At 40.1% G+C, this 23,920-nt stretch overlaps 1 protein-coding gene across 1 annotated transcript; it reads left to right on the plus strand.

Annotated features, from left to right (window-relative positions):
- Positions 1-22,990: 22,990 nt before the first annotated feature.
- LOC145949923 (uncharacterized) lies at positions 22,991-23,689 on the plus strand. The gene has a single exon (XM_083060830.1). It carries the CDS (start codon positions 22,991-22,993, stop codon positions 23,687-23,689), a length of 699 nt encoding a protein of 232 aa, XP_082916956.1.
- Positions 23,690-23,920: the final 231 nt, after the last annotated feature.

Raw genomic sequence — 23,920 nt, forward strand, 5'->3', positions numbered from 1 at the left:
GATCTTCCTTCAGTCTTCGAGAGTCTTCAAGCTTTATTTCCGACCCGGACAATTTTAGGGGTCTACAGCTGCCCCCCCTTTACTTAGTCGGACGGCCTTTTGGTGTACCGGCTGACAAGTAAAGGAGTTGACCCAATTGTCCGGGTGTTGCGCCGACCTTCTGACTTGTAGCGTCTTCCGGTGGAAAAATGTTGAGTAGCCTCTCCAGGTGGGTGCATACCTCGGCGCTTCTGACATCCTCGGTAGCTAAGTTTACCCTCTCCAGGGTCAACTTTACTCGACGCTCGAGCCGGAAGTTGGACATCAACGCGCCTCTGATGACGTTGATGGTTGAGTACCGTCTCTCCAGACCTAGCCTCACTCGACGCCCGAGCCGGAAGCTAGACACCAGTGTGTTAACATCACCCTGATGATTGAGTACCGCCTCTCCAGGTTTTGCTATGCTTGCTGCCCAAGCTGGAAGCTGTGAGTACCGCCTCTCCAGGCTTAGCTTCACTCTTTGTTCGAGCCGGAAGCTAAGTACCTTTTGTGACAACGGTAAGCGGTGAGTACCCCCTTTCCAGAGATAGCTTCGCTCATTGCCTGAGCCGGAAGCTGCATACCTCCGTGTTTGTGACGACGGGGGTAGCGTGAATATCTCCTTTCCAGGGATTCGTGATGATTTTGTCTCCACAGTCCACGATGCTGCTTCGACGGTTGTTTTTTGATTTTGTGCCACTAAGGGCTGGATAACGCAGGGATCCGTCTAGGGGATGTGCAGTTACTCATAGGTTCTTGTGTCCCAACTTTCCATTGCGTAGTTGGTTCCCACTGGGGAATTTCTGATTCCTTTGGGTGCAGACACAAAGATGCTCTTTCTGATGTGAGCGGTGCCTTATGATTGGCTGACGTCCTTTCGACGTTGGTGGAGTATCCCGGTTATCCTTGTTCGGGTGTCTCTTTTGGTTTTCTGATTTTGCTGCCTCTGTGTAGGCTGTTATCCACTGGGGGATTTTGTCGTTGATTTTGATTAGCCTCTTCTGTTAGGCGTATCAGCTTGACGTTCAATGATTGGCTGAGAGCCAGATTCCACTTGGGGAATGATTATTGATTTTTTTATTTTTTCTCCTTCTGCAGGGATGCCTCTTGAGTAGGCGACTGGGGATTTGGGGATCCTATGTATCCCAGAGTATTATTTTAGGAAGCCTCTACAGGCTTAGCCTCACTCGACACTTGAGTTGGAGAGCTATCTTCACTGAGGAAGTTTAAGTCCTTTGACTTGGATATTCTGCTTGGGAGATCGTACTTCCATTGGGGATTTTGACGATCTTGCTTGATAACTCTTGCTGGGGATTTTTGAATCCAAGGGTATGAGTTGAGGTTTCTCTGGGGAGTATTATTTCTGCGAGCCTCTCCAGGCTCATTTATTCTGTACAGTTGGGGGATGTGGAGTATTATTTTGGTAAGCCTCTCCAGGCTTAGTTATTCTGTACAAACTGTTTGTTGGATTTTCTATATCCTTGCCTTTTTTCATTTTCGGCTTTTTCTGTATTTTGCCTTTTCTTCTGATTTGGCTTTTTCTGTATTTTGCCTTTTTTTATGTTTTTGGCTTTTGCTGTACAGAAATTAAAAGTGCTAAAGAAATTAAATTCAGTTATTATGAGAGAGTATTATTTCGGCGAGCCTCTCCAGGCTCAGTTATTTTGTAGGAGTATTATTTCGGCAAGCCTCTCCAGGCTCAATTATTCTGTATGACGAGGGAGTATTATTTCGGCGAGCCTCTCCAGGCTCAGTTATTCTGAGAGTATTCTTTCGGCAAGCCTCTCCAGGCTCAGTTATTCTGTATGAGTATTGTTTCGGCGAGCCTCTCCAGGCTCAGTTATTCTGTACAATTTTCTTGTTGGATTTTTTGTACCCATGCCTCTTTTCCGTTTTCGGCTTTTTGTTGACTGCTGTCATACACAATCAATTTTTCCTATTTTCTATTTTATGCAATTGCCTCATGATGAGGTCTTTGAATGTGCAATTAATTGTGCGCGATGCACAAAATGCAAGTTTAATTTATTTTTATTTTTTGGAAAAATGAATGGCTTCCCCTATCCTCTTCTTCTTGGAGAATTTTGTCATTGGTGTGAGGGAGGATTTCTGTTATTGCCAATACGGCCGTTATTCATTTCAGTATGCCTGTATTGAATTGAAAATTTGTTTATAACCCTAATTTTGGTACGGGCATACTGAACACGATACGGGCGTATTGTTTTTCTGAAGTTTATATATTTTTTGTTTTTTCAATAAACAGAGAATAAGTGATCTTCCAGTACACCTATCATCTGTATGCATGTATGCAGTATGATGCACCTAATTCTATTTGATTCTTTTTTCAAAAGAATTAACCGATGCGTTTTTGTGTTTGGATTTTGCCATTCCTCCAGACGGACTGTGCTCTGCCGATTTCTGTTACCGAGGAATGATGCATATTTGATTTTGGTGTCATCAACCAAATGATTCTTCCCTTTCTTTAGAAGATGTGTCAACCCTCCTATTGACCACTATATCTCCATGTTTCCACTAGATTATTCAAAAATCGTTGGGACAAGAGAGAAAAGAAGGAAAGGATATATATTTTCAAAAGTTTGTGTTTTAGAGGGGATTATTTTATTTTTGAAAAATGGATTTTGTAAGAATGGCTGGCCATTGGTAGGCTTATTGTGTTTAGGCTTGTTTGATTAAACACTTATGAAGTTAAGCACATCTTTGTTATTAATGATTGTGCTTTGACAACTTGGATAGCTTTTCTTGAGCCCCTTGTTGAATTCATTTGATGGTACCATCATGGATTTATTTTGTTTTTCTGTTTGTCCTTATTTTTGCCTAAAACCCCCTTTTGTGGCGTTTTAGCGGACCTTTGTTTTTTGTTCATTTTTGTAACCCTAATTTTTGCCTAGGTCACCCTTTTGTGGGATTCCTAGCGGGTCTTTTGCTCTTATTTTTGCGCAGTCCCCTTTTTGGGTTTCCTGCCGAGCTTATTATCTTTAGGATTTCTTTTATCCATGATGGCACTTATTGATGCCAAGAAAAGGTGCTCCAAGCTATCATGCACACTTCCACATAAAAATGATGCGGGTTTATTGTTATCAAGATGATTTTAACCTCATTTATGCTTATTCAAACAGGGTTAAAATAATGTGGTCTAGAATTTTATTGCAAGCGAGAAAAGAAGCAATAAGAAATAATGAAGAATGATTTTATTATAATCATGATGGAAACATGTGCCCTATCGAGGCTCGGGGGTCGGGCTGTCCCCGAGGAGTGATCTCTAATAGTCACTGAGTCTATACATCCCTATCGGAAGGAAAAAAACATTTTGACGACGACGACCGGCCTTGACGCTTGTGAACCGGCCTTCCTAAAGATCTGGCTTAAAGAACGTCGAGAAGGATCTTGATTCCTCTTCGTTCTTTGATCTTTGTTAGGGTTGTATCCTAACCCTTGTTTCCCCGGATTATCCTTGATAATGGGTAGCTCCGGGATTCCTTGGGAGTCCTTGCCTAATCCTTGTCTTGGCAAGTATCCGTTCTTTGTGAGCGTATGAGCTACCTTCTTCATTTCTCGGGGAAACGTTTCAACATTGGCGATTTCCAATGCTTGGAAGGCGGTTTCTAAAGCTTCCTCTGCTGCATCCACATAAAGTATGTTGGATGGCTTGCTGATGAGTATGTCATCTTTAGCTTGTTCGGTCACCAGTTTGTCACCCACTATGAACTTGACTTTCTGGTGGAGCGTAGAGGGTACAGCTTTCGCATCCTGAATCCAAGGTCGGCCAAGGAGACAGCTGTATGCCGGAGTAATGTCCATCACGTGAAATTCGACGTTGAAGATAGTGGGTCCAATTTGGATTGGAAGATTGATCTCTCCCACCACTTCTCTTTTAGAACCGTCGAAAGCTCGAACGATCATGTTGCTCGGGCGCATTTGGATTCCCTTGATTGCCAATTGCTTGAGCGTTCTTTTTGGCATTACGTCCAAGGAAGATCCATTATCTACCAAGACTTTTAGCGATGTGATACTCCTTGCACTTTATAGAGATGTGCAAGGGCTTGTTGTGGTTTGATCCCTCGGTGGGGATTTCTTCATCGATGAAGGTGAGGTGATCATTAGCCGTGATATGACTAACAATCCCTTCAAACTTGTCTTGGGAGATAGTGTGCGACACGTATGCCTCGTTCAAGACTTTCAACAGAGCTTGCCGATGCGGTTCGGAGCATAGGATCAACGACAACAGAGTAATCTTTGCTGGCGTCTTATGAAGTTGATCCATGATGGAATACTCGCTCTGTCGGATATATTTTAACAGTTTGTCTGTCTCCTCCTTGGATTCCTTATTTTCCTCGGTTTTTTCCTCTTTTTCTTTCCCTTTATTCTTGGGAGTTTTGTCATGAAGATCTTCGGGAGTGTAGATCCTGCCACTCCTAGTCATGCCCCCAAGTCCAGCGATGTTGGAGATATCGCTGTCGACAGAAGAGTGGATGTCGTATATCCACGGCACAGCCTTATTTGATTTGTAAGGGAAAGGCCTTGGGACTGTGATCCTTAATGGTGTCGGACCTTCCCCTTTATTCGTCTTGATTACCAACAACGGAGTTGATGTGCGCTCGCTTGGCGCGGTTGTTGGCTTACACTTGATAACGAACGGCGTGCAATCCATTCTTTGAACATACGCATCGATTATTTCTTTCTTTTTATTAATGTTTATTAATGGATTACTAGGAGAGATGTATGAATGACTCCTAGATCTCTCCATGATCTTTGATAAGAATGCATGATATGAGATGATGACGTTGAATATGCATGCATTATGTTTATTCAACTAAGCATTATCATGTTTTTAGGATGTCCCTAAGATGATGCATGATATTGCTTGGTTTGGATAAATAACCCTTTTTTCCTTTTTTTTTTTTGGGTATTTTTATTTATTATATTTTTTTGTATTTTTGGGTGAAAAGGGAAACTACCTATATGAATGTGATGAAGGTAGATGTTAACACCATGCAATGGAAGATCCTTATTCCTATTTATTTTTATTTTAAAAGAATAGGAATGTTGTATGTTTAAAGAAATGCAATGTATGCTCATACAATGTCACATAAGCAATGCACAAACAATTCACTCATCCACGAACAGTCACGAGCGAATCACGAGGTAGGGGTCTCCTGCAGAAAAGTGCATATTCAAGGAGGTTCTAACTGTTCTCACTTGGTCTGAGGCCCCCAAGGTGCCCCCATTATAGGGACCCAATTCCTCTCGTCGTAGGTCGATGGAAAGTTCCAACGCACCGTCGGACTCAAGTTCATGGTTATCACCTTGAGTGATGTTTTCCGACAACGGTCTACGGGCACCTATAGACCCATTCGACAACCGGCCGTACTAACATCCACTCCCTATGGTTAATCACTCATGCCCCCGGGTATAGAGGGAACTGTTGTGTGCAAAGGTTTGTGTGCAATTTATATTTCAAACAATTGCGGAATTTTAAAAATACAACAGTTATTAAAAGCCATATAATAAATCATGTTATCATACAAGCAAGGGGTAACGAAGTAATTTTTAACTATTATTTGTTAAAAATAATCTGTCACTAAATGGGACTGACTCTCCAGAATCCCCAGTGGAGTCGCCATCTGTCGCCACCGGCCCGAACGGGCCTCGGCGGTCGCGAAGACGGTCGAGCTCGCTTTTATTTTAGTTTTGAAAATGTATTGGATTATTAGAACGACTTGTTCTCAAACTGAGACCTTGTCGATCCTATCCAATTTATTTATTAAAACGTCTCACCAATCCATATTAATCCCAAGCGGGACCCTCCGTGGATTAGTGGTTTTCGCAAAAGGAGGGTTCGTGGAGTCGCCACCAATGTTTTACTCAAAACATTGGAAAAAGGGATAAGGCAATTGATTTTATAAATCAACTTTGGCCATTACAACCAGAGTCGGGTAAGGGAGTCGGTTACGCGTGGGGAAGGTGTTAGCACCCCACAGCGCCCCTTTCGGGTTCCCTATGACAGATTATTTCTAAAATAATAGCGTAAAATTACTAAATTACCCCTATTTATTATAAGCGATTATAAATTAACTATCTACATGATGACAGTTTAAATATGCACACAGAAAGCAGTAAAAGGAAGGATTTAAGAAGAAACCTCTTGAAGAGTGCTTTTATATATTGAGTAAAAATGGGAAGCTTTTTGGCGTTCCCTCGCTCTACAAGCTCGCTCGCTCTCTCCTATAAAATTTTGACTATGGAAATCCGGAGGATTTCCCTTCGACTAGGTTCGAATCTCCAAGCTAAGTGCTCGGAATTCCAGAACTTCGTCGGATCGACTCCCAGAGAGATTTCTAGGGCAGAACACTGCTCAAAAACCCCAGAATACTCAAGGAGGGAGTCAAAACTGAGTGTGAAAGTGTGGAATGACGTCCAATTGACGTCATATTTATAGGGAATAGGCGCAATACGGCCTACAGGGGCAATACGGCCGTATTGAAATTTTTGAACTTCAATACGGTCGTATTGAAGTTCAATACGGTCGTATTGAAATTCAGAAATTTCAATGCGCCCGTATTGAGTTCGCTGCGGTTGTATTGAAGTGTCAATACGGTCGTATTGACTTCAGTACGGCCGTATTGAAGTTTCAGAAACTTCAATACGCCGTATTGAGTTCACTACGACCGTATTGAAGCTTCAATACGGCCGTATTAAGTTCAGTACGGCCGTATTGGGCTTCATTCCCTCCACTTCCTTATTTTTGAGCTATCCTAAGACCTCTAGACCTACAGAGAACCCTCCCAGGGCCTTCCAGGAGTCCTTCTGGCTGATCTTCCTTCAGTCTTCGAGAGTCTTCAAGCTTTATTTCCGACCCGGACAATTTTAGGGGTCTACAAGCTAAAGAAGGGGAAGAGAAGGTATCAAGTTTAGAGGCTAAAGAAGTTGCTCACAAAAGTCACTTATCCATTAAAAATGACATCAAAAAAACACTTTTGCTTGAGCAACCTTTATACCTCCTCTATTTCAAAGAGACACTAGCTGCCACTAGTCATGAACTTGAGTCTCTACCTCAAGAGGTTCAAAAATTTTTGAAAGAATTTGATGCCTTATTCCCTCAAGAAGTTCCAAGTGGGCTTCCACCTTTAAGAGGAATAGAACATCAAATAGATCTCATACCGGGGGCTAGTCTTCCTAATAGGCTCGCCTATAGGACTAACCCTCAAGAGACCAAAGAGATAGAATCTCAAGTTGAGGACTTGTTGAAGAAGGGTTGTGTTCAAAAGAGCCTTAGCCCTTGTGCCGTTCCCGTTCTTTTGGTGCCTAAGAAAGATGGCAAGTGGAGGATGTGCACGGATTGTAGAGCCATCAATAACATCACCATAAAATATAGGCACCCAATCCCTAGGCTAGATGATATGTTGGATGAACTACATGGGGCAATCATATTCTCTAAAATTGATCTTAAGAGTGGTTATCATCAAATTAGAATCAAAGAGGGTGATGAATGGAAAACCGCTTTTAAAACCAAGTTTGGTTTGTATGAATGGTTAGTGATGCCTTTTGGTCTCACCAATGCCCCTAGCACTTTCATGCGTCTCATGAATCATGTGCTTAGGGATTGCATAGGGAAATTTGTAGTTGTATATTTTGATGACATTTTAATTTTTAGCAAATCCTTAGGTGAGCATCTTGGGCATCTAAGGGAAGTGTTAATAATTCTTAGGGACAACCACCTCTATGCCAACTTAGAGAAATGCACCTTTTGTAAAGAAAATGTGAACTTTTTGGGCTTTATAGTTGGCAAAGAGGGAGTGCAAGTTGACCCCGAGAAAATAAAAGCCATCCAAAATTGGCCCACCCCAAAAAGTGTGGGAGATGTGAGGAGCTTCCATGGTTTAGCAAGCTTCTATAGAAGATTTGTCAAAGACTTCTCCACACTTGCATCCCCTCTTAATGAGCTTGTTAAGAAGGATGTCCCTTTCATTTGGGGTGAAGCCCAAGAAAAAGCTTTCAATGCTGTTAAGGAAAAGCTCACCAATGCACCCATTCTAGCCCTCCCAAACTTTGCTCAAACCTTTGAGCTAGAATGTGATGCATCCGGTTTTGGAATAGGTGTTGTGTTACTTCAAGGAGGCCACCCCATTGCTTACTTTAGTGAAAAACTTCATGAGGCCACCTTGAATTATCCCACCTATGACAAGGAGCTTTATGCCCTTATTAGAGCCCTCCAAGTATGGGAGCATTACTTAGTGACTAGAGAGTTTATCATACACACCGATCATGAGTCACTTAAGTACATTAGAGGGCAAGGGAAGTTGAACAAGAGACATGCCAAGTGGGTAAATTATCTTGAGCAATTTACTTACATTATCAAATACAAGAAGGGAAAGAATAATGTAGTGGCGGATGCTTTATCTAGAAGACACTCATTACTCTTTTCCTTGGGCTCTCAAATTCTTGGATTTGATAATATAAAGGAGTTGTATGAGAAGGATCAAGATTTCCAATCCACCTTCACCAAATGCCTCGAAAAGCCTTTTGATGGGTTCTATCTTCTTGAGGAGTATCTTTTTAAAATGGGACGACTTTGCATACCCCAAGGATCCATTAGAAAGCTTTTGATTAAAGAAAGTCATGAGGGAGGTCTCATGGGCCATTTTGGGGTTGATAAAACCCTAAGTCTTTTAAAATATAAATTCTATTGGCCACACATGAGAGTGGATGTTCAAAGGCATTGCTCCAAGTGTATCACTTGTCTTCAAGAAAAATCAAGAGTGATGCCTCATGGACTCTACACCCCTCTCCCTATAGCTAGCTCCCCTTGGGTTGACATTAGTATGGATTTTGTACTTGGTCTCCCAAGGACCCAAAGGGGATTCGATTCTATCTTTGTGGTAGTAGATCGTTTTAGCAAAATGGCTCATTTTATACCATGCCACAAAGTAGATGATGCTAGCTATATTGCTAAACTTTTCTTCAAAGAGGTGGTCCGTTTGCATGGGTTACCCAAGACTATTATGTCCGATAGGGATGTTAAGTTCCTTAGTCATTTTTGGAAAATTCTTTGGGAAAAACTAGGAACAAAACTTGTATATTCCACTACTTGCCACCCACAAACCGATGGACAAACCGAAGTAGAGAATAGATCCCTATCCACATTGTTAAGGGTCATTCTCAAAGGGAACAAGAAGACTTGGGATGAATGCCTCCCCCATATAGAGTTTGCCTACAATAGAGTAGTCCACAAGACTACTAACTTATCTCCCTTTGAGGTTGTATATGGATTTAATCCTCTTACCCCTATTGACTTGCTCCCACTCCCTAATACTACTTCCTTGGATCACAAAGAAGGAGTATCAAGGGCTGACTTTATAAGAAAATACCATGAGAAAGTCAAGAGCCAAATTGAAAAACAAATTGAAAAATATGCCAAATACAACAACAAAGGGAGGGAAAAGGTGACTTTTGAAGTTGGGGATTGGGTTTGGCTTCACTTGAGGAAGGATAGATTTCCTACTCAAAGGAAGTCCAAACTAAGCCCTAGGGGAGACGGTCCTTTCCAAGTCCTTAAGAAGATTAATGACAATACATACATCCTAGACCTTCCCTCCGAATATGGAGTTAGTTCCTCTTTTAATGTTTGTGATCTTACACCTTTTGTAGGGACTAATGACATGGATGAGGTTGAAGATTTGAGGTCAAATCCTTCTCAAGAAGGAGGGGATGATGGAGGACCATCCTTGAGACATCATATAGGGCCTATCACAAGGTCCATGGCTAGGAGAGTAGAGGAAGATGAAGAACACACCACACCAAAAGCCACGATCATCATGTGTGTGGATTTTGGGCCCTCTCCTTAGCTTGTTGCTTTCCTTTCCTATTTTGCCCTTGTATTTTGGGGTACATTAGCTATTAGGATTTTATTGTGTATTTTTATTTAGCCTTTGTATTATGGGGCAAAAATAGGCTTAGGATTTATTTAGGGACTTAACCTTGACTAGTAAGGTCAAAAGTCCATTTCTTTCATTTTCTAGGACTAAGGGTACTTTAGTCTTTTTGGAGAGATGAGAGCCATTTCATTTGGGCTGCATCTAGGGTTCATTTAGGGGGCATTTGGACTTGAAATTTTTGGCCAAATGCTCCCAAGAAACCCTAGGATGCTCTCCTATCTCTATAAGTACTCTAGTCCCTCCACCTTGTACCCACTTTGGAATATATGCATTTTGAGTGAGCCTTTGTGCCTCAAAATCCTTCCTTAGTCTCCTAGGGTCCTCATGCCCAACCTCCTCTCCTCTCTACCCTAAAGAGAGTTTGAGTTTCCCTTGAGTGGCCTCCACCAACCCTTGGTGGAGAGAGCTAGCCAAGAGCACCAAAAACACCTTCCACCTTCCCACCTCCATTTTCGTCCACCTTCACCTCCACCCTTCAATATTGTTTTTCCACCACCCTTGAGGAACATCCAGCCATCATCCTTCTTCCTAGACCGTGGAGAAAGAGGGAGCTCCTCCTTGGAAGCCAAAGAACACACCATGGAAGGAAGGAGCCCATCAGATGTTTATAGTTATGAAGTCATAAAGTTGATATTGTGATGACTATAGTTGCTCAAGTTGTTTATTCAAGTTGATATTATGATGCCTATTGTTGTAAAGTTGTGTAAATATGTCTATTGTTGTAAAGTTGTAAAGTTGGGGATATATGGTGAAGATATATGTCCTATGTTAAGATACATAATACTAAGGTGATAAGTTAAAAGTGGTTTTTTTTAAAGTTGAATCCCTTAGTATTGTATGGGTGACATGGAGGTAGTCGATCCATGTTATGGTTGAATGACCAAATTGAGGAAGGTATCTAGTTAGAGATGTAGTCTTTGACTAGGTACTGGATGGTGCATTGTATTGAGAGGGCAGTGGGTGAGCTAACTCCATATGCGGATTGGTGATGCAAGCCAAGGTCGTGGTAGGCCCATACCCAAACCTTTCTGCGCTGATAGTAGTACTGGACCTCCGAGTCTAAGTGACACACCTAAGCAATTACCTATTGTTGTCTATACTTTGTTCTCTTCGAAGTTCTTAACGATGCCCTATACTTGACTTACTTGAGATAGGTCAAATGTTGGATTCGATAAGGTTTATGCCACCTAGATTGCTCAGCCTTAGTTGTTGGAGATCTCCTAGTTATATATGCATGACGATGCATTAGTTGATGTTGCATCTGTTGTTGCATTCAAGTTGTATATAATGTTGTATGAATGAGCTGCTAGTTGAATTATTGTGATAAAAATTTTGTGGTTGTGCTATGATGATGAGTTGTTGATCACTAGGATTGGAGGAGAAGTTTTTGAAGTTACTCATCCCATTGTGCGGATTGAGATAGTTGTGGTGCTTTAAGATCCCAGTTTGTTGAAAAACCCGCCTTGGGAAGTTATCCCTTGGAGTGGATGATGTTTTGTTCTCCTCTAGGACTTAGTTGGTCCTATGTGTGGGCAAGGTCGAGGCACACGTGTATGAAGCGACCACGGTATAAAAGTCAGGCCGAACTATACCGATTACAATTGGCCAATTTGAGGAAAGTACGATGTGTTGAAAATGTTGTTGCTATTAGATTATGTTGTATATCTATTGTTGTATGTGTTGTGTTGCTTCAAGTTGCAAGTTAAAAGTTAAATTCTATTGCTATTTATTATATGTTGAAACTAATTTTTTATTATTATTATTGTGAGCGTACCCTAGCATGTTTTCCCTTTGTGGTTGGGACTGCGATGACCATACCTTGGTATGTGAGTAGATTAAGATTAAGTGCCCTACTAGACTAGGTGAGCTTTTTTTTGGTTGAGACTCAAGAGGAGAGCTGACGTTTTATTTAGTTGATGGGTAGTATTTGACTACCTAGTTGTTGTATAGGGTATTATTCCTTACTTTCAATTATATATATTATGGGACTTTTTAGTTGTGTATTCTCATTGAATATATAATTTTTTAGTAGTGATATTTTATTTTATGTTTGTATCTGGACGCTATAGACGGTGTGAGACCTGGTAGGTCGTTACATTTTTATGGTATCAGAGCAGGTCAAGTCTAATGGATGCTTTGTGGGGGTGATCTCATTAGGCTTCCGTTGTGTAGTACTTTGTGTTATGTTGATAAGTTATCGAGTTGTGTGTTGGTTGTCTGTTGGAGATGAGTGATAGAAAGTATAAGGTATGTTTGATATGTTTTCCTTTAGTCGATATTAACATGATCTTAGGAATGTATTGGTTGTCTGCCAATCACATTCTTATAAATTGTGCCAATAGGGAATTGGTATTTCCTTAGTTAGAGGATGAGTTGTTGGTGTTAGCTAGCCAAGATGATGTTTTGTTGAAGGATGGAGCAAAGTGATGTATGTCATTTACTGTTGTGAATGTGGAAACAGAGAAGATTATTGGTGAAGTTAAAGTGGTGTATAAATTTTCAAAGGTGATTCCGGATGAGGTGCTTGGGTTACCTCCTACTAGGGAGAATGAGTTTAGTATTGATTGGTTCCTAATGTAGGGCCAGTGTCGATTGCTCCCTATAGGATGACCCTAGTAGAGTTGGTTGAGTTAAAGCGCCAAGTGGAAGAGTTGCTTGAGAAGCAGTTAGTGAATTCTAGTGTATCTCCATGGGATGCTCATTTGTTGTTGGTGAAGAAGAAGGACAGAAGTAGTTGACTATGTGTTAGTTTCCAGTAATTAAACAAACTAACCATTAAGAACAAATATCCTCTTCTATGGATAGATGTCTTAATGGACCAGTTGAAGGGAGCATCCATATTTTTGAAGATTGACTTAAGGTTAGGATATCACAAAATCAAGGTGAAGAAGAGTGACATACCAAATACAGTTTTCAGGTCTAAGTATGGTCACTATGAATACGTTGTGATGCCGTTTAGGGTGACCAATGCCCCATAGTGTTCATGGTTTACATGAACTACATCTTCTAGCCATTCTTGGATACATTTGTAGTGGTGTTTATTAATGATATTTTGATTTATTCAAGGACCCCCGAGGAGCATGGAGAACACTTGAGTTTGGTATTGGAGGTTTTGAGAGAGAAGCATTATGTGCCAAACTAGCAAAGTGTGACTTCTGGTTGAGTGAGGTGCAATTCTTGATGCATGCTATTTCTATAGAAGGGATTGTAATGGATCCGGCTAAGGTGGATTCGGTGCTTTAGTGGGAATGCCCAAAGACTATCACAAATATTAGGAGCTTTATGAGCTTAGCGAGCTACTATAGGAGATTCATTGAGGGATTCTCTAAGATAGTAATGTTGTTGACCCAGTTGACTAGGAAGGATCAACCTTTCATATGGAAAAGGTCGTGTGAGTAGAGTTTTGAGGAGCTGAAGAAAAGGTTGACTACTTCTCATGTGTTGGTGTTGCCCGATTCCAATGAGCCTTTTGAGGGGTATTGTGATTTCTCACCAAGGGTTGTAGTGTGTGTTGATGCAAAACAAGAGAGTAGTGGCATATGCTTCAAGGTAGTTGAAAAAAAATCATGAGAGAAATTATCCCACTCATGACTTGGAGTTAGCAACTATTGTTTTTGCCTTGAAGATATAGAGACATTATTTATATGGTGCTAGGTTCAACGTCTTCAGTGATCACAAGAGCTTGAAGTACTTGTTTGATTAGAAGGAATTGAACATGAGACAGAGGTGATGGACGAAATTTTTGAAGGATTATGATTTTCAGCTGATGTATCACCCATGGAAGGCCAATGTTTTGGCGGATGTCTTGAGTAGGAAATCCATCAATGTCTCTATGTTGATGGTGAAGGAGTTGGAGCTTAGATTTGAGCATTAATGTAGAGGTAGCTTAAGATCACATTAGTTGTGGGACAGTTTCCGTAACTAATGGGTTCTTGAGGAAAGTTGGACTAAGACAGTTGCAAGATCTATAGCTGGTGAAAGTGATGGCATCCTTGCTTGCATTGATGAAAAGATGACACTCAATGGTAAGGGACACCTTAGACTCCTTGGATCATCAAGGGCTTCTTTGATGGAAGGATTGGCGGAAATGGAAGTGTGAATGAAGTGTTTGATGAAAGGTTTGAGAGCGGGTACTCTATGTTTGGCTCACTCCAAGGTAGTTGAAGGCCACTTCTAGGGTTTTTCTCTCAAGGTGGAGATAGGTAGGGTTTGGTTAAAAATAGCCAAGGGTGGTGATGGAGGACCATCCTTGGAGCTTCATGTGGGACCTATTAATAGGTCCATGGCTGGGAGTTTGGAAGAGGATAGGGGAGCTAACACCCCTAGAGACATGCTTCTTGTGGTTAAAGGATATTGATCATTCTCCTAAGCCTTATTAGCATAGAATTTATCTTTTATGCCTATTTTGCCCTTGTCTTTATTTTTTCATTTTTACCCTTGTATTTTGGGTATCTTAGACATAGGATTTTATTTTACTTGTATTTCCCATTTTATCCTTGTATTTTAGTCATAAGATTTATTTTCACTTATATTTCCCATTTTACCCTTGTATTATGGGGTGCCTTAGATTATAGGATTTTATTTTTGGACTAGGGTATTCTATTAGGGTGAGAAATAAGCCTAGACGTATTTTTGGACTTGGAAAGGCTTAGGCCTAAGTGGAGGGCACCTAGGTTGCATGGTCTTATCATGCACCTAGTTGTAGCTTAGCCAAACCCAAAGATTTCATCCTTAGCCACCAAGTAGTATCTAGGGTTAATTTGAGTTTCATTTGAAGTGCATTTGGCATTGCAAATTTCAGCCATACACTCCCAAATGCAACTTTAAATGCTCCCTCCCCTATAAATACCCTAAACCATGCACCTTGTAAATACTTTGGAAATTAAATATAGAAAGCCTTTGAGCCTTTATATTTTCCTTAGTCCCCTTGGCTATTTTCGGCCACCTCTTACCTGTCTCCACCTTGAGAGAAAAACCCTAGAAGTGGCCTTCAACTACCTTGGAGTGAGCCAAACCTAGAGTGCACCTCTCAATCTTTTCATCAAACACCTTACCCACAACTTCCATTTTGTCCCTTCCTCCATCAAAGACGCCCTTGAAGGACTTGATCCAAGGAGTCCAAAGCATCCCTTGCATTTTTCATCATCTATTCTTCAATGGAAGCAAGGATGCCATCAGGTGGCTAAGGAAAATATCAAGGCACAAAGGCTCTCTCACTATATTAATTTCCAAAGTATTTACAAGGATGCTAGCCTAGGGTATTTATAGAAGGGAAGTTGAATTTAGGGTTGCTTTGAGAGTGCATGACCGAAAAATGCAAGTCAAATGCACTTCAAATGAAACCTAAATTAACCTTAGATTACTTGGTGGCCAAGGATGGAATCTTTGGGTTTGGTTAAGCTACATCTAGGTGCATGATAATACCATGCAACCTAAGTGCCCTCTACTTGGGCCTAAACCTTACCAAGTCCAAAAATAATTCCAAGACTACCAAAAATTACGTCTAGGCCTATTTTCTCACCTTAATAAAATACCCTAGTCCAAAAATAAAATCCTATGGTCTAAGGCACCCCATAATACAAGAGTAAAATAGGAAATACAAGTAAAAATAAATCATATCACTGAGACACCCCAAAATATAAGGGTAAAACAGGAAATACAAGAAAAATAAATCTTATGTCTAAGGTACCCAAAATACAAGGGTAAAATAGAAAATTAAAGATAAGGGAAAAATAGGAATAAATCCTATACTAATAAAAACTTAGGAGCTAAGGCCCAAAAGTAGTCTCACTCCTCTTATGGCTTTCAAAACTAACACATTCCTCTTGCCTCCTTCAATATATCACCTCTTGATCTTCTTGGCCTTAGTTTGATTCCATCAGAAAGTTTTGGGGTGTTTAGGGACTGAGAAAGCCATTGGCTTTGAGTTACGATCATATGGGATTTTGAGGTTCAAAGGTAGAATTTGCCTACCTTAAGATTCAGAGTTGAGGAAAGTTGAGTTAGAGAAGGCCGACAAGAGCAGACTTAGCATACACTCCAGTATGGCTAAGATGTGCTAGGACATCAAACACCATTATTGGTGGTCTGATATGAAGAGAGATGTGGCAGAGTTTGTGGTGGCTTGTATGACTTTTCAAAAGGCGAAGGTGGAGCACCAAAAGCCTTGGGGGTTGGTTTAGCTGATGGAGATTCCAAAGTTGGAAGTGGGATAACATTACCATGGATTTTGTGGTTGGGTTGCCTAGGTCGGCTAGGAACTATGATGCTATTTGGGTGATTGTTGATAGGCTGACTAAGTGTGCTCATTTTCTTCCTATCAACAAGAAGTGGTCCTTAGAAAGGTTGACATAGGTGTACATCCAGAAGATATTGTGTTTGCATGGAGTTCCTTCTAGCATTATATCAGATAGGGATCCAAGGTTCACTTCTAGGTTCAGGCAAAGTCTGCATCAGGCTCTAGGAACAAGGTTAAGGCTAAGTTCTGCCTATCACCCACAGACTGATGGACATTTTGAGAGGACAATCTAGTCACTAGAAGATTTGCTGAGAGCTTGTGTACTAGATCATCTTGGGAGTTGGGAAGATGTATTACTGCAGGTATTGAGTTCACATACAACAACAGATTTCATAGGAGCATTGGTATGACTCCATTTGAGGCGTTGTATGGAAGGAAGTGTCAGACTCCTCTATGTTGGTAAAAGAAAGGTGAGACCATGGTTGTTGGACTTGAGTTATTACTTTAGACCACCATATAGGAGTCAGGCCGAACTATATCGATTACAAGTGGCCAATTTGAGGAAAGTACGATGGTGTTGAAAATGTTGTTGCTATAAGATAATGTTGTATATCTATTGTTGTATATGTTGTGTTGCTTCAAGTTGCAAGTTGAAAGTTGAATTCTATTGCTATTTATTATATGTTGAAACTATTTTTTTTTTTAATGATTATTATTGTGAGCTTACCCTAGCATATTTTCCCTTTGTGGTTTGGACTACAATGACCATACCTTGATATGTGAGTAGATAAGGATTAGGTGCCCTACTGGACTGAGTGAGCTTCTTTTTTTTTTAGACTTAGGAAGTGATGGAGGACCATTCTTGGTACTTCACTTCATGTGAGACCCATCACATGGTTCATGGCTATGGCCAATTTGAGTAGTATAGAATTTATTGCTTTATTCCAATTTTACCCTTGTATTTTGGGGTATTTTAGTCATAGGATTTATTTTCCTTGTATTTCCCATTTTACCCTTGTATTATGGGGTGCTTTAGATGATTAGGTTTTTAATTTGGGCTAGGGTATTACACTAGAAGGGTGACGCATTTTTGGTGAGTTTTGGATCTATTTTTGGTGATAGAAAGGCTTAGGCCCAAGTGGAGGGTAAAGGTTGCATGATCATATCATGCACCTTGATGTAGCCAATCTAGACCCATAGATTCCAAACTTGGTCACCAAGTAGCATCTAGGGTTCATTTGGCATGTCATTTGGAGTGCATTTGCCTTATAAATTTCGGCCATGCATGTCCCAAATGCAACCCTAGATGCCTCCCCTCCTATAAATACCCAACACCCCACCACTTGTAAATACTTTGGATTATATGATATTGAGTGAGCCTTTTGTGCCTCAAAATCCATCCTTAGTCACTAGTTAGTTTCGGCTAACCTCCTTCTATCTCCACCCTTGGAGAATAGGAAACCTAGAGTGGCCTCCACCTACACTTGGAGTGAGCCAACTTGAGCAACCATACACCACCACCCTAAAACACCTTCACGCCCACCTCCCTTTTTTCCACCCTAAATCTTCCTTTGTGTCTTCCCTTTGGTGAACAAGATCAAGGGCAAGGTCTTCCCCTTCATACTCTACGTCATCCATGGAAGGAGGAAGCCATCAAGTGGTATCAGAGCCATGTTCATCAAGGGTAAAATCTAGTCCTTCTTGTCTTCTTGTTGTCTTTTTCTATTCGGTCATTTCTTGCCTCCTTGTTTTCTTTTGTGTGGCCGAATAGTTTTGGGTTCACACCTTGTCCTTGTGAGCCTTCCTTGCCATTATTTTAGGTTTCCATTGTTAGGTTATTGCCATGCTTTTCTAATTTTTTTGGTTGAGTCGCATATATGAACATGCTTTTTGATTTTTGAATCCACCTAAAGTTTTGTCATTTTTGTTTCCTATATTTTGTCTACATAAATTCCATGTATGTGCCAAACTCTTAGCATGAAACACATGAACAAAATATACCATATTGCATGATATAGTGGGCGTGACATATAGCTTTCATTCTAGGAGCATTCATGCATGCTACCTAGTCCTAGCATGTTCTATGTGATTTTGTTATTTCCATGTGTAAACATTTTCTTGCACATGCATAACCGCCCACTCTCCCTTGCATTCTCACTTGATTTGGTCAATTTTCTATGCCTAAAGAAACCCTGAAAGAATCTAAGTGGTGTGCTGAAATTTTTGTGCAAAACAACTTGTACTAGTTAGTACAAAACATTTTCCACTCAAAGATACCCAAAAACACCTCTAAAATCACGCCACTTGTCCTCCTCTCTCTCTTCTAAATTTTGACCTAATTTTCACCACCCACAAGTGCAAAACCTAAGCAACAAAATGGGCTGAACATTATAAAAAAAAAGGGAGAAATTGGACTCAAAAGGAAAAAGAAATTGACGTGAACAATAGTATCAAAAAAAAAATTTTGGACCAAAATGGACTTGTTGCTAGACTTGTGGACTTGGACCATTACCTTTGCTTTTGGAGTTGGACTTGTAACATTTTTGGACCATTTTTGAGACCTTAATATTGGCTGGACCGAATCACTAAGAGACTTAATCAAGTGAGCATAAACACTAATCCACTCTAGTACCTTTCTAGGATTAATCTTTTGTGTGCTTCCTTTTTTTGATTGAGTCTTAATTTTTAGTTTGTCTTTCTTTGGCCTCTTTTGTTTTGTCTCCATCAATTCTCCTTGAGTTTAGCCTTCCTAATTGTGTTTTTTCAGTTTTATTTCTTGGACTCTTGCTCTTTGGGTTGGTTTCACTTTACTTGTAGGTGAAGAACTTCTCTAGCAAACTATCACACCCTTTGGTGGATTTGAGTGGAGGGGTGAACCGAATCCAAACCTAGCCTTTGGAGGGACTTACACCACACCAAAAGGAGTGATCAAACACTTGGAGAGGACTAACAAGTTTGCTCTTTGTGAAGGAACTCAAGTGGAGGAGTTTGAAGACCTAATTTTTGTTTTTCATAATTTTAATTGTTTTCTTTGCTTTCGGCCTCTTGTGTTTTTGGGCCTTGGTTTCATTCTTTTGGTTTGTAATTTGGCCATTTCTAAACCTCTTCAAGTTGATTTTAATTTCGTGTAGTTTGAAGGTGATTTGAAAGCCTTCACCTAGGACCTCGACTAGAATATGTTTTAAGTGCTTTTCTTTTGCATGCTTTATAGCTTTTGGTAGTATAATTGTTTAGACTTTTATCTTTGTCTCCAAATCTGTTTAGAAGGCTTGTTTTTGCCTACTAGGGGTAACGTGCACACACACACTTTATTGTTGTGCCAAATTGTTTTGTAAGAAAAGTAGAAAAGGCTTAGTGATTTTTACTTGATAGGGCTTGGTTATTAAGTGATTCTTTGTAGTCCACCTCCCCTTGAAAGTTCACTTTGTACACTTAGGCCTTTTCCTACCTATCTTGCACCTTGAAAACCTTTTGTGAAAACTCTTTTATCACTCACTCTTTGTGAAAACTTTTCCAACCCCTTTGAAAACAATTTGTGAAAACCTTTTCTTGATCAAAGATGAGTGATCATTCTAGTGTCCATGGTCATAATTCTCGTAGTACTAGGTCTAGTGTTAGGGATGAACTTAGGGAATTGAAAGATTACCTAAGAAAAAAAGAAGAGGAAAATATAAAAAGAGAGGAAGAATTGAGAAGAAAAGAAAAAGAGTTTGAAAGAAATAATGAAGAAATAAAAAGATTGCTTGCTAGGCTAGTTATGGGAGGAGAGGCTAGTGGTTCAAAACCAAGAGTCACTTCTCCTCAACCCTCAAGAGGAAAGGGGCATATGCATTCAAGTGTTCATGAGGAGGAAGGGCATCATACCCAACCTCCAAGTGATACCTTCTATAGTAGTCATCACAATGATGATTACTATCAAAGACCCCCAAGGCATCATAGACATAGGGAGTCTTCCAATAGGGAACCCAACATCACTCTTCCCCCATTTCATGGCAAAGATAATGTTGATAATTATCTAGATTGGGAAATGAAAGTGGAACAAATTTTCTCTTGCCATGGAGTGAGGGAAGATAGGAAGGTTTCTTTAGCAACCCTTAGCTTCCAAGGGCATGCTATGTATTGGTGGACCTCCTTAGAAAAAGAAAGGAGAATAAATCATGAGCCCCCAATCCAATATTGGAATGAGCTCCGTAGTGCCTTAAGAAGGAGGCATATTCCTCCATACTATGACCAAGAGCTTATGGACAAGCTACAAAGATTGAAACAAGGGTCCTCTAGTGTGGAAGAATATAGGCAATCTATGGAGTTACTCATGATGAGGGCTGGGATAAGGGAAGAAGAGAGGACCACCATTTCAAGATTTCAAAGTGGTCTTAATCTTGAGATAAGAGACAAAGTTGAACTTCTACCTTATAGGGATTTGAATGAACTTGTTCAACTTTGCTCAAGAGTGGAGCATCAACTTACAAGAAAACCTTTTCGAAAAGACTCCACTCCCTCTTATTCCAAGAGTTTTAAGAAGGAGGGCCACTCTTCCCTACCTTATCCCAAAGAAGAAAAAGAAAAAGAAAAAGAAAAAGAAAATTCATCTTTTAAAGCACCTTCCAAAGAGTCTAAGTCAAGTGAAATCAAGTGCTTTAAGTGTCTTGGAAGAGGACATATTGCTTCTCAATGTCCTACAAAGAAAACCATGGTTTTAAAAGCCCAATATCACTATAGTAGCCTTGATGAAGCTACTTCATCTTCCTCTAGTAGTGAAGAAGAAGCCATAGACTCCGAGGAAGAAATTTTACCTTGTGAAGGAGACTTACTATTGGTTAGAAGGCTTCTTAACAATCAACCTAGTGACATTGAACAATCTCAAAGAGAGAACTTGTTTCAAACAAAATGCAAAATTCTAGAAAATACTTGTTCTCTCATTGTAGATAGTGGGTCAACTTCAAATTGTTGTAGTACTAGATTGGTTGATAAGTTAGCCTTGACTACAAAACCTCATCCTAAACCTTATAGAATGCAATGGATCAATGAGGAGAGAGGTGTTGTAGTTAACCAACAAGTAAGCATACCAATCTCTATTGGCAAATATAAAGAAGATGTTTTGTGTGACACAGTGCCATTAGAGGTTAGTCATGTCTTGCTTGGGAGGCCATGGCAATTTGACAAGTACATAATCCATGATGGCCTCACCAATAAAATAAGTTTCCAACACTTAGGTAAGAAGTTTGTGTGGTGTCCTCTATCACCCTCTCAAGTGAATGAGGACCAACTCAAACTAAAGGCTAAGAAAGATGATGAAGAGAAAAGCAAAAACAAAAACAAAAAGAAAAAAAAAAAAGAAAAAAAGAATTTTTTCTTTGACGACAAAGGGCTAGGTTCAAAAGAACCTTAACCCTTGTGCCATCCTCCTTCTTTTGGTGTCAAAGAAAGATGGCAATGGAGGATGAGCACCTTTTTAATAGCCATCATTGCATAAAAGGCACTCAATCCCTAAGATAGATGATTTGGTGAATGAATTGCATGGGGCCAATAATTTAAATGGTGATGCCTCTTTGGCTCTCTCCTTTCCCTAGCACTTTCATTCAACAAATTGTGTACTTAAGGATTGCATCGCTAAAGTTTTAGTATTTTTTACTTCCCTAATTGTGGTTTCACATCTTTTGAAGGATCAATGGAATGGAAGAGCTTAAAGATTTGAGGTCAAATCCTTCTCAAGAATGAGGGTATGATGGAGGACCATCCTTGGTACTTCACTTCATGTGAGACCCATCACATGGTTCATGGCTATGGCCAATTTGAGTAGTATAGAATTTATTGCTTTATTCCAATTTTACCCTTGTATTTTGGGGTATTTTAGTCATACGATTTTTTTTTCTTGTATTTCCCATTTTACCCTTGTATTATGGGGTGCTTTAGATGATTAGGTTTTTAATTTGGGCTAGGGTATTACACTAGAAGGGTGACGCATTTTTGGTGAGTTTTGGATCTATTTTTGGTGATAGAAAGGCTTAGGCCCAAGTGGAGGGTAAAGGTTGCATGATCATATCATGCACCTTGATGTAGCCAATCTAGACCCATAGATTCCAAACTTGGTCACCAAGTAGCATCTAGGGTTCATTTGGCATGTCATTTGGAGTGCATTTGCCTTATAAATTTCGGCCATGCATGTCCCAAATGCAACCCTAGATGCCTCCCCTCCTATAAATACCCAACACCCCACCACTTGTAAATACTTTGGATTATATGATATTGAGTGAGCCTTTTGTGCCTCAAAATCCATCCTTAGTCACTAGTTAGTTTCGGCTAACCTCCTCCTATCTCCACCCTTGGAGAATAGGAAACCTAGAGTGGCCTCCACCTACACTTGGAGTGAGCCAACTTGAGCAACCATACACCACCACCCTAAAACACCTTCACGCCCACCTCCCCTTTTTCCACCCTAAATCTTCCTTTGTGTCTTCCCTTTGGTGAACAAGATCAAGGGCAAGGTCTTCCCCTTCATACTCTACGTCATCCATGGAAGGAGGAAGCCATCAGGAAGACAGCTAACATTTTATTCATTTTAATGGAGATATTATCATTAGTTTGTTATCATTTTGATTATATCATTAGTTTGTTATGTTTAGATTAGTTTGATATTATCTATATTTTGAATTTGTATTTTAAATCTTCTGCACTCTTTTCGGATAGGATAATTCAAAGTGGTTACAACTTTGTTATCACTAACATGTATTTATATTGATTATTATTCATGAATTAATAGCAGTTCCTCATTTATAAACTTATTATGGTATCAGAGCCAGAGGAAGAGATATCGGGGAAGAAAAATTCATCCCTAGGAAATAAGATGGAGCTCATTACACCTTTATCACCATTCTATCTCGCAACCTCTGATAACCCAGGAACTCCATTGGTAGTAGTACCTCTAATAGAAGAGAATTACCCTAGTTGGGCACGTTTGATGAAAATGTCACTATGCGCAAAAACAAAAATTAGATTAATTGATGGTTCAATCAAGAGACCTCCAGCCAAATCCTCAGAATTTATTTACTGGGAGAAAGATGATTCCATGGTCACCGCATGGATCATTAATTCGACTGATTCAACGCTACATGGAAACATATCTCATGAAACCACGATAAAAGACGTCTGGCTGGACTTGGAGGAGCGATTTTCTCAAACGAACGCACCACACATACATCAGTTATGGCGTACCTTATGCTTAATACAACAAGAACCTAATGCAACAGTGACAAAGTATTATACAAAATTTAAAAGCCTACTAGATGAACTTAGCGAGTTCCAACCACTACCGAAATGCACCTGTGGAGCTTCTAAAAACTTGGCGCAAAGAGAAGCGGATCAAAATTTCCATTTGTTTCTTGGAGGAATTGAGAATGACATATACAATCGTGTGAAAGCAATAATATTAAACATAGACCCTTTGCCATCTCTTCGAAAGGTTTTTAATCATGTTTTGAGGTAGGAGTCCCGTGTGGTTGCTGAAAGAAGCAGAGAAGTCAAGCCCGAACCAGCTGCAGCATTTCATGTTATGAATAGCAAATATAAAGGACGAGATGGGCCACAACCAAAGTGTGATCACTGTGGCAAAACCGGACATGAAAAGTCCAAATGTTTTAAATTGGTTGGATATCCACCAAACTAGGATTCACGAAATTTCAACAAAAACACCAATAAGCATTCATGAGGAGCATGC

Source organism: Cajanus cajan, chromosome 7 (genome assembly GCF_000230855.2).
Source record: "Cajanus cajan strain Asha chromosome 7, NIPB_CcT2T_4, whole genome shotgun sequence".
Lineage (NCBI taxonomy): Eukaryota > Viridiplantae > Streptophyta > Magnoliopsida > Fabales > Fabaceae > Cajanus > Cajanus cajan.